Genomic DNA, 12,012 nt, shown 5'->3' on the forward strand with positions numbered 1-12,012 from the left:
AGGAAGAGGAAGAGCTGAATAAGGGAGAGGGTGCCACCCAACAATTAGCACCCAAGGAGGGATGAAAGTGATGATGTGGAATTGTCGGGATTTGGGAAAACCCCTGACAGTTCACAACATCAAAGGAATTTCTAGATCCCATTCTCTCGAGGTATTATTTCTTTGTGAGACAAAAAAATAGTACCTTGATAGTGAGAGAGTGTTAAGGAGGAAAAGCTACAAATCTGTTTTTACAGTTGATCCAATGGGCCTGTCCAGAGGATTAGCAGTGGCTTGGAAGGATGAAGTGCAGGTGCACATAGTGGAACACGACCAGTTCTGTGTATTTTTTCATAGAGGACCAGCAAGCAAGTTTAAAATGGAAAATTGTAGGAGTTCACTTGCACACAGATGAGACAAATAGAGGGTTTCAATTTACAAAACTATTGCAGATATTGGAAGGAGGGAGTGAAACGCTGGCAATAATAGAAGACTTCAATGCAATTAAAAATCAAGAGAAAAAGGAGGGAGGAAGACAAAAATCCATCACTTCAATACAATAGTTTAGGAATTTCATCAATGAGGGAAGGTTAGTCGACATTAGTTATGAGAGAGATAAATACACTTGGAGCAATCGTCAATTTGGAGAGAATCATATAAATGGGAGATTGGACATAGCTCTCGTTACAAATGAGTGGAAAGGTGATTTTTCAGCAACCACTCTTGCACACTTATCCGATTTCGGTTCAGACCATAAGGTCATTCTTCTCAACACGGGTGGTGAAGAAAGGAGGGTAAAAAGGAGGTTCAGATTTCAGGAGCGATTGTGTGAAAATGAAGAGGTGATTAGTTTAATCAAACAGGCATGGATAATATATATTTAGGGGTTTACAATGTTTAAGCTAGCTGGAAAGTTAAAGTGTTGTAGACATTCAATTGTACAATGGTAACAACACTCTGAATCTAATTCAAGGAAGAAAATTTAGATTCTCAAGAATCAGATAGAATCTGAAATGCAGAAAGGAGTTCAGGCATATAGGAATGCTATCTGAATCATAGAAACTGAACTAGAGGACGCATTGGAGGAAGAAGAGCAGTATTGGAAGGAGAAGTCCAGGGTGCAATGGCTCAACTGGGGTGATAGAAATACTAAATTTTTTCATTCCAAGTTTCAAACGAGGAACAGAATAAAAGAGTTGGAGAACGAGGAGGGAAATATGGCAAAGAAACCGGCAAAAATAGCGAAAGTTACACAAAAATACTTTGAAAATCTATTCACAACAAGCTGTCTTAGAGACCCAACTGCAAAATTAGATGGAATCCGCCAAAAAATAAATGCAGCTACTAATAGAATGCTGTGTAGGCCAGTGACTGAAGAGGAAATTAAAGCAGCAGTCTTCTCCATCAACCCTTTTTCGGCTCTGGGAGATGATGGATTTACAGCAAAATTTTTTCAATTCTTTTAGAGTACAATAAAGGGAGATGTGACAGCAGCTGTTAGAAGCTTTTTCTACTGAGGTAAAATTTTGAAAGCTTTTAATCATACTCACATATGTCTCATACCTAAAGTGCTGGCCACTAATTCTATGAAACAAGTTAGACCAATTAGTCTTAGCTCTATTTTCTATAAAATCATATCTAAAATTCTGGTGCACAGACTTCAATTATTTATGAATAGACTAATCAGTGACTCTCAAAGTGCTTTTATAAAGGGCAGGTTGATTAGTGATAATGTCCTAATTGCACACGAATTCATGCATTTTCTCAAAAATAAAAGGCATGGAGATTATGATTTGGCATTAAAGCTGGATATGAGCAAGGCTTATGATAGGGTGGAATGGAGTTTTGTTTGGAAGGTGATGAAGAAGTTAGGTTTCTGTGATCGATGGATGAAGTGGATTGAGGAACTTGTGACGACGGTATCTTACTCTATTACTGTGGATGGACAACCTCATGGTTATTTTAAACCATGTAGAGGATTATAACAAGGAGATCCTCATCTCTCTACCTATTTTTGTTTTGCGCAGAGGGACTCTCCCATATGCTCCACAGAGAAGAACAGAGGTTGAAAATTTATGGTTTGAGACTCAATTAGAGGTGTCCAACAATCAATCATCTTTTTTTTTTTTGCAGGCAATTCAATTCTTAGTAAAGCTTTAGAAGTAAAGTGCCAAAGATTGCTACAGGTTCTACAGACTTACGAAGAACTTAATGGCCAAAAGGTAAACTTGGACAAATGATCAATCTTCTTTAGTAAGAACACACCAATTCCAGTCCGAGACCATTTGGTAGAGATTTTCCTTGTCCCTCATATTGGCAATCAAAACAAATATTTGGGTTTACCGTCAATGGTTCAGAGATCAAAGAAAGCGACATTTAACTACATTAAAGATAAGGTGTGTCAGAAGCTCAGCCACTGGAAGATGGCTCTATTATCTTATAGTGGACACGAAGTGCTTATTAAGGCGGTGGCAACCACAATACCCATATACACACTAAGTTTCTTCAAGTTACCGGAGACACTAATTGAAGAGATTCAGATAGCCATACTCTAGTCTTGGTGGGGGCAGAAAAGATCAGAAAACAGGATGCAGTGGATCGGATGGAAGATTTCTTGCAGACCAAAAATTCAAGGGGGACTAAACTTTAAAAATTTGAAGGCTTTTAATCTTTCCATGCTCGCAAAGCAAGGTTGGAGGTTAATTTCCAGACCTAATTCTCTCATCAGTAAAGTGTTACAGAGCAAATATTATAGATATTCAAGCTTCCTAAGAGTAGAGGTCGGTAATAACTCATCATGGGGTTGGAGGAGTATTATCGAGGGGAGAAAGGTGCTAGAAAAAGGTATATTATGGGAAGTAGGAAGAGGATTTAACATCAGAATCCAAAAAGACTAATGGGTGAAGGATTATGTTTTAGATTACTACCGCTGTAATGACTGCTAATCTAGAATGGGTTTCACAATTACAGCATTCAAACAGAACATGGAACCGGAATTTAATTCAGTCCAATTTCAATCCAGAAATAGTTACGGCAATAATCAACACTCCAATTCATGAGATAGAGGATAGAGTTACCTGAATGTTGGAGAAAGGGGGCGGCTTCACTGTTGCTTTAGGATGCAAAATAGCATTTAACTTCTACCACCCACCAACTGAATACTTGCTCGAACAATGCAAAAGAAGAAGCATATGGAAAATTAATTGTCAATCGAAAATAAAAAATTTGCTTTGAAAACTGATGCATGGAGAACTCCCTGTGAAAGAAAGGTTGAACGCGCGAATACAATCCATCGAATCCTGGTGCCCAAAATGTAATCAGTCACAAAAAAGTATTTTTCATTGTTTCTGGGAGTGCCCAGATGTGACTGAAGCTTGAAAATGTTCAAATCTGTCATGGCATATTCAAGCTCGAGAACTATGAAAGTGGTGGATTCAGCTGGAAGAAAAACTGAGAATGGAGGAAAATCCGAATGAAAAAAGAGCAGCAAACCTCTTACGGCAAATCTGGTTAGCAAGAAACGCCTGGTATTTGAAGGTAAAATCACCCGTTCAACAACTATGGTGGAAATGGCCAGAAGAAGTGTGCGTGAGAGAAGATGAGACCCTTGAGTTTTTACTTTACCTTTTTAGTTTTTTTATGTTTAAGTCATTTTATTAAAGTTAAAACTTTCTATTCTCTTTATTACAATTTCTGCCTGTAGTTCAAATTGGACAAATTTTCAGTAATAAAATTGTATAACTTTGATAAAAATAAAAAAAAATAAGCGGACAATGATGATGCATCATAAAAATTTGGGTAAACTATTATTTTGGTTCCCTACGTTTGGGGTGAATTCTATTTTAGTCCCCAACGTTTAAACTGTTCTATTTAAATCCTAAAAAGATTTGATTTGCATCAATCAAGTCCTTCCGTTAAGTGGGTGTCAAATTATTGACGCCGTGTCCGACGTGGCAAAGTTGGCAGTTTGCCTGTAGTTAACAGTTGAAATTGGAAGCAGGAAAAAAAAGGAAAATGAAATGCTGCCCAGTCCAATAAGTAAACCCTAATCCCCAAAGATGATGTTCTTCGTCTGCTGAGAATGGCTACCGAGTCGTCCTCCCAAGGTTCGCGTAGCAGCACCAAGAGTCGTAGGAGAAGGAGGACTTGCTTCTGTGGAGAGAGACCGGTATTGCGCACGTCATCTACAGCGGAGAACCCATGAAGAAGATTCTGGGGCTGCGTCAACTTTCAGGTGAGTCTTATCTTTTCTGTCTCCTGTTTGAAAATAGCATTGGGTGTTAGTGTTTGAAGGATCTGAAGTGTTTGGTGTGTTCGTGTTGGTTTGGTTGAGAACAGATAGGAGATGGATGCGATTATTTTGCTTGGGCAGAGCCTGAAGGACAAGATCCACAAATTCAAAGACTGAAGAACAAAGCAAGCTCGTTGAAAGAAGAACTGCAGAAAGCTGAAAGGAAGTTTGCATTGGCACTTGGTGTTAGAATTCTTGGATGGACACTGGCTGGGCTGCTGCTATGTGATCGACTCAATTGAGGTTTAGGGGGTTAGCATTTTGTTTATTTTTGCCATTCTGTTGTTGTCCCCTGGTTTGTAGGGAATGTCAATTGTTTAGGGATTGAAAAAATTGACATACAGTTGGGTGATAACAGTGATGTAAATAGAATGAAATTTTTTTGTGGCTGTGTCTGTAAAGCCATTTGCTGTAAACATCGTAAGGTTTTTGATTGAAATGAATAGCAATGAGTTCCTGTATTGTGACATACATTATTTGGCTCTGTACAAGTTTAATTCAGTTTCATCTACTAATAAAAACAAGGCTTAATTTGCCAATTCACATAACTTTGCTGCTGAAAATTCATGTAATTCATTAGATAATGGAGAAGTCTTAAAGTAGCTTCTCTTAACCATAACAATATCCAAACAAGCCTTAAATATAACCATGAAAAGGTAACAACACAAAAGAGATCAACATGACAGTAGTAGTCTTAAAGTAGGGTGTCTAAAGTATCACAGGGACATTAGCCCTTGGTCATTGACAGATTCATTACAAAACAGATGGAATTACTAAAATCTACTATGTTCTTCATCCCAATGCCTTCCAGGCCCTAGGTGGTGTTTTTGCCATGAACCTCAGGGTCCTCTTAGATGGGCTAGTGACTGTTGCTGTTGATGGTTGTGGTTGACTGGCACTGCTGCTGCATCTAGCTCTCTTGGATGATGTCTGTGACTCCTGGCTTCCTCCAACTTGTGTACTGCTCTTCCTCTTTGGCTGAACTCTTGTTGCTGGCTGTGTTGTTGTCTTGGCAGGGATCTTGTTGGGTTTTGGAGTCCTAGTTGTGCCAGCCCCTTTCTTGGCCCCTTTCTTGGATTGTGCAGTTGCATTCTGATATAAACAGTAACAACAAATTGGGTTAATGGGACAGTATAAACATTCACATGTAAGGAATTCAAATCAAATTGACAATAACAACTTTACCTTTTTTGCTGCGGCCTCCATCTTACGTTTTCTAGGGCAGGTTCTTTTGTTGTGACCAAGTGCAAAACAATATGAATATTTTTGTTGCTGTCCAGTCCTGGCTAACTTAGACAGTGGTCCATTGTTGCGTGGCTCATCACCAGTCTTGTTCCTCCTCAGTTTTGGGCACCCTATTGGTTTCCTAAACACTGGTGGCAGCACATCATCATTCTCAGTCCGGGACCAGAGATTTGGTCCATTCAGTGGGTAGATTACATGTTGGTAGCAGTCCACGTAGGTCTCTTTCCTATAACACTTGTTGACATAGTTCTTAACATCTAGACACATTTTCCTAATGCAGCTCATGGCATGCTCACAAGGGTAACCTGCTAGTTGAAATTTTCTACAGGAGCACTCATGTAAGTTTAAGTCCACAACAAACTTGGCTCTATTACCCTGACTGCTAGACACTTCATATTTGTCCCTACCAGCATATATGGCCAGCCACTCCCCACCCTTATCAAACTCCCTTTCAATTTTCTTGTTTATTTTTTGCAATATTTCTCCGGCATATGTTACTATACTTTGCCTATTATCAGACCACCTATTCATTAGATAAACCCTAATGTCTTCTAGCATAGACACAATCGGTTTCTCTCTAGCCTCTACAATAACAGAGTTAAAACACTCACACATGTTGTTAACAAGTGTATCAACTCTAGGAAAATAATTAAACCTGGACTTGCTCCAATACTTGGCAGGGATCTCCATGAGATGATTATAAGCTCCTTGATCAACCTGCTGAATCTCCTTCATCCTCCTCTCCCATTCCTGGACATATGTTGCCTTTGCAGCCTTCCACATCATCATCTTTAGCTGAACACCTGGGAACCTTTTTCTGAAGTTGCTATATAAGTGCCTGACACAAAAACGGTGGTCTATGCCAGGCAGCAACTCATCAAAGGTTGGAATCAATCCCTTTGAAGTAGAATTTAAAAACATCACCAGTCAATAACAGCAAGACATGAATTAAAGAAAGAATTAATTACACAAGTTTAGGTTGAGAGTTACCTTTTGTTGGTCGCTCATGAATATACACCATCTGATCTTATCAACTCCCAAATCATCACACAGATTCAACAAAAACCATCTCCACGAATCTTTCGTCTCTGCTTCAACAACAGCATAGGCAATTGGCAGGATCTGATCATTGGGGTCCCATCCAATTGCTGTTAGCAATTGACCCCCATATGGAGTCTTGATGAAGCATCCATCAAGGCCAATCATGGGTCTGCACACCATGAAACTCCGTTTACAAGCTTCCAAGCAGATATAGATCCTCTGAAATCGTGGTCTTAGGTCCGTACCAAGAGGTGGTGTCTCTAGCTCAAATTTAGGAGGTCTCTCCACTTGTATCTGAACAGTGGACCCTGGATTAGACCTTAGTAACTCCGCAGCATAGTCATGAATCTTCCTATATTGCTCTCCATAGGTACCATTAATTTCATCCAGGGCTTGCTGCTTCACTCTGGCAGCTTTGGTCATTGTGAGATCCACATTCCACTTGCTATGAGCCTTCTTTATCAAACTTCTCAACTTGATTTTCGGGTTTTCACAGATCTTCTTCATAAAAGCCTTACTTAGCCACTGAGAACTCATTATACCAATCTTGGTGGCCTTAGAGCATGTGTGTTTTTTTGTAACAGCTTGTCAGTTGCCATGAATCCTTGACAAACCCCGTTTTGACAGTTTATCTTGTATTGATTTTAAGAGATTTTAATACCTTTTACCCTCATTTATCCATTGAAATAGCGTGATTTTGTGATTGTCTCCTTATTTGTGCTTAGATGTGAAAACATGCTTTTAGACCCTTAATTTGATGGTTTTAATCTCCCTTTGATTCCACTAGATGCCTTGATATATTTGCTAGTGATTTCAGATTGAAAAGGCTAGGAATGGATCAAAGGAGTGAAAAGGAAAGCATGCAAAGTGGAGAAATCATGAAAAGTCAAAGAAGTTGAACTCGCCCATGGACGCGCGCGCGCACCTGGCGCTTGCGCACACCTGCGAATTACCCCATGGACGCGTACGCGTGCTGTGCGCGTACGCGTCGATGCTGGTTTATGATTTTTTAATGAAAACGTGACCAACGAATTCTCAAGGGTTGTGGGGCCCAATTGCAACCAACTTTGGCGCCAAAGATGCTTTTTAAAGCCAAGGATTGAAGAGAAAAGGGATTCCCATTCATTATACACACATTAGGATTAGTTTAGAAGTAGTTTCTAGAGAGAGAAGCTCTCACTTCTCTCTAGAATTAGGATTAGGATTAGGATTAGTTCTTAGATCTAGGTTTTAATCTTTGCTTTCTTCTACTTCTACATTTCAATTCTTTGTTGTTACATTCATCTTCTTCCATTCTTTTGTTATAATTTCTTTTATGTTGTTCTTATATTTTGTTGTAGATCTAGTATTGTTCCTTCTACTTTCTTCCAATTCAATAAGAGGTAATTCATAATAATTGTTCTTCTTTGCTTTTCTATTGTTGATCTCTTGCCTTTGTAGTTAGATCTCTCTTTAATTCTTGCAATTTATGTTGTTTACTTTTATTGCCTTTTATGTGTTTGATGAAATGTCTCTTATAGCTATTAGTTAGATTTTGTTCCTCTTGGCCTAGGTAGAGTAATTAGTGACACTTGAGTTATCTAATTCCTTTATTGATTGATAATTGGAGAGATTGCTAATTGGTTTGGAGTGCACTAAAGCTAGTCTTTCCTTGGGAGTTGGCTAGAACTTGTGGCTCAAGTCAATTCATCCACTTGACTTTCCTCCATGGTTCGAGGTTAACTAAGTTGGAGCAATGAACAATTCTCATCACAATTGAGAAGGATAACTAGGATAGGACTTCTAATTTTCATACCTTGCCAAGAGCCTTTTATAGTTATTAGTTTACTTTCATTGCCATTTACTTTCATGCCTCTTATCAAAACCCCAAAACAACTCAAACCAATAACAAGACACTTTATTGTAATTCCTAGGGAGAACGACCCGAGGTTTGAATACTTCGGTTTATAAATTTAGGGGTTTGTTTTAGTGACAAACAACTTTTTGTATGAAAGGATTATTGCTTGGTTTAGAAACTATACTTCGACGAGATTTTATTTGAGAAATTCTAAACCGTCAAAAATCCAATCATCAATCCTCTCTCTTCATCTTATGGCAGTAAGCAAACCACTTGCAGCCTTCTTTGCAAACAGCTTTGCACCTGTGGCTATCACACTTCGAGAACCATATTCCTCTGCCACTGTGCACGGCATAGCTCGTTACACATTCCTTAAAAGCATTCCTATCTACGTACATTGTCCCAACCTCCCATTTATACTCCTTCATATTCTTCAATCCCTTATACACCGGGTACCTCCTGAACAAGGGATCCCCTTCATCATCACTTACAGGGACATCCCACAACCCCTCACTGTCATACCCATCATCCTCATCCCTTAATCCAGCAGCCACCACTTGCTCTTTACCCTTATTAACACTGCCACTTTGCTCTCCTTGTTCTCTCTCAGTTGGAACACTCTGTTTCGGCCTTTGAGGATCTTTTGTAGTTGTGACTTCAACATCATACAAACCCCCATCAGCATTCCAATCATCATCGCTGTCATCAAATGCAACCTGCAGATCAGTATCTCCAGAGCTATTTTCACTCCATTGTTCATCACTGTCCCCCTCATCATCAATTCCTGGCTGGTAGTCATCATCCTCAGATTCTTCATCACCTGAGAAATCTGACCCCTTTGACCTCTCTTCATCACCATCCTCCAGCACATCATTCTGGGCTTTTGTCACCACATTGGGCTTCTCACCCACCTTGGCCTGAGCAAGAGATTGGGCCTTGTGCAACACAATTGGACCAGGCCCAATAGTGTCTGCAGTGGGTGCAGCAGTCTCATCACCATCTATCTCTTCAACTTCCTCAATAGTGCAGCCTTTCCTAGTAGTAGCAGCAACATCTTTGTGAACAACAAAAAGCTCCACCATGTTGTCCCTCATTCCAATTCTAGCCATGTCCATGGCATCCTTGTCTGTGTGAAGCATCCTCAACCCTACATCTGTTTCATCGTTCAGAGACTTATACCACATTGCAGCGATATTCTCTACCACATATCTCTGTTCGAGCACTATCTCCATAGCCTCGAACCTGCTCCACCTATCTTCATCACAGTAGTCCACTATCGAAGTCTCACCTCCCACATAGTGTAAAAGTTCACCATCAAACCCAAACTTCCCCCCATGGTGTATTTTGACACTAAAATAGCTCATCTCTCGACCAAACTGTTACACAAACACAATACACTTCATAAAATTCTCACATTGACCAACAACAACAGAAATGCATAAATAAAATCACTAGGGCAAAATAAAAACTTCCAAAACAGAACAAGAAACGAATATGAAACTATAAAACAAAACAATCACACATCAACATACATCATTACATATAAACCCGCATTAAGATGAAAACCAAATGGGTTCAGAAGATTTGACAATGGAATACCTGACACGATCTTCTCCCGGAAAGCAACGGTTTCAAACTCACTGCTGCTGTGGAGCTTAAACGTAACTGAACGACAATGTCACTTCTCTGGCTGCGAATCGCAAGCTTTCAGTGACTAGTGGTAGGGTTTCTGGCTTTTCCTTTGCGTTTCGTGCTTCACAAGAAGAAGAAGAAGTAGAAGAAGAAGAGTCAGGGTAAGCAGCATGCGTTATGTCCAAGGGTGGGAAGGCTTACACGTTTACTAACCACTATCACCTCTTCCTTGCCACGTCGGACACGGCGTCAATAATTTGACACCCACTTAACGGAAGGACTTGATTGATGCAAATCAAATCTTTTTAGGATTTAAATAGAACAGTTTAAACGTTGGGGACTAAAATAGAATTCACCCCAAATGTAGGGGACCAAAATAATAGTTTACCCTAAAAATTTATTCGTTACTTCTAATCCATTCATTCTTTTTCTTAAAGGAATTTAACGTGCCGGTGTATGTATGATCTGAACGCAGAGATTTAGGCTTGATACAAAGAAATTGAAGCCTGACAATTTCAGGAACTTAGAAAATGATGATTCAACAAAGGGGAAATGAGATAACTTAGTAATTAATTTAAATTGTTAAAACTCGAATTAAACAGTGTATATTTTGCACTTTATCGTCTTAATTTTAGGTAGGGAGATAATCTCAATAAAACAGAATGCAATACATATACTAGGCTGTTGTTCCAGAATTTAATCGGTTAAAATAGGAGAATGTTAAAAGTTAAACTTCAAACAAACAATTAATATAAGGGTTGGCTAGACTAACTTCTCATATCCTTTATAACATGTTTAATGATTATTAAAAAATTAATTGTATCAATATAGTTAAAATTGGCCATTTTTAATTTGAATTTTAAAAATTAAATTATTTAATCATAATAAAATTAATTTTGTAAATTACAAGAGTTTTTAAAAAAGTTATTAGATTAGTCATATATTTGGTCCAAGACAAATAATATTTGAATCATACACAAATCTAAAAAAATAATCAATCTTCTTTCTTTTTTTATTCTTCAAAAATTTCTTACATTTCTCTAGAATTGATGAATCACTACACATCCTAATATTATAAATCTCTTATAAGAGAAAAATTCTATAATATAAAAAGAAAAATTTTATTATTGATACAATCGTTAAAAAAATTACTTTATCTTTTCTGTTCACACTCAAATTTTTTAAAAAAACTTAAAAGAATTTTTATTTATTAAAAATATTAAAAAAAATAACTACAAAATTTTAGAATTTATTATACTTCTCAGATTTAAAATTCTAATTCATAAGTTCACTAAAATAAAAATAGGCCAAATCATAATTATATCTAAAACAAACAAAATAAAATAAATAAAATAAACATAAAATATGTCTTAAAATAAATACTAATAAAATGATTCTTATTTGATTCAACTTGACTAATGAGAGTCTTCAATACAACTTGTAAATAATAAGTGATTTGATTTCCATAACCATTAACCATTGTCCTGACCAATTCTTAATAATGCATCTCCTGAATAAATGATTTAGCCATGTTTGTGTAACACCCTACCACACAGAGCTTTACGCTAAAGCTGTAAAGTAGAGGTGGTGTGGTATTACGACCTCTAAAATAAAAATATATATAATAATATTAAAAAGAATACAGTATACGAAGAGTTTTGAAAAACGGATAAAGCAAAAATCATAAAATAAAAAGCGCAACAATAAAAAAACAGGATTACTTGCGTGTGAAGAAATCTAAGATTTAAAAGCATAACTAAACAGAAAGTAGAAATAGAGAGACAAAAAAAACAATATACCAAGCTCCTAACTCAGCCTGCGAAGTTGAGCCTGGGCAGAGAATATTTACATACAGTATATACATAATAAAAGCCCAAAAAAACATGTTTAAAAGCCCTAATTCTCCATAAAACCTCTAAGAAGTACCAAAGATAAAGGGTTCATATACACAGGACGGATGTATATGTATATGAGTGTGGGGGCAATG

At 37.7% G+C, this 12,012-nt stretch overlaps 1 protein-coding gene across 1 annotated transcript; it reads right to left on the minus strand.

The window, feature by feature from the left end:
• Positions 1 to 5,062: 5,062 nt before the first annotated feature.
• Positions 5,063 to 7,093, minus strand: LOC130945268 (uncharacterized). The gene is made up of 3 exons (XM_057874000.1): positions 6,506 to 7,093; positions 5,456 to 6,412; positions 5,063 to 5,362 (listed from the first exon to the last, which is right to left on the minus strand). The coding sequence occupies exons 1-3, from the start codon at positions 7,091 to 7,093 to the stop codon at positions 5,063 to 5,065; spliced, it is 1,845 nt and encodes a 614-aa protein (XP_057729983.1).
• Positions 7,094 to 12,012: the final 4,919 nt, after the last annotated feature.

This window comes from Arachis stenosperma, chromosome 8 (assembly GCF_014773155.1).
Source record: "Arachis stenosperma cultivar V10309 chromosome 8, arast.V10309.gnm1.PFL2, whole genome shotgun sequence".
NCBI lineage: Eukaryota > Viridiplantae > Streptophyta > Magnoliopsida > Fabales > Fabaceae > Arachis > Arachis stenosperma.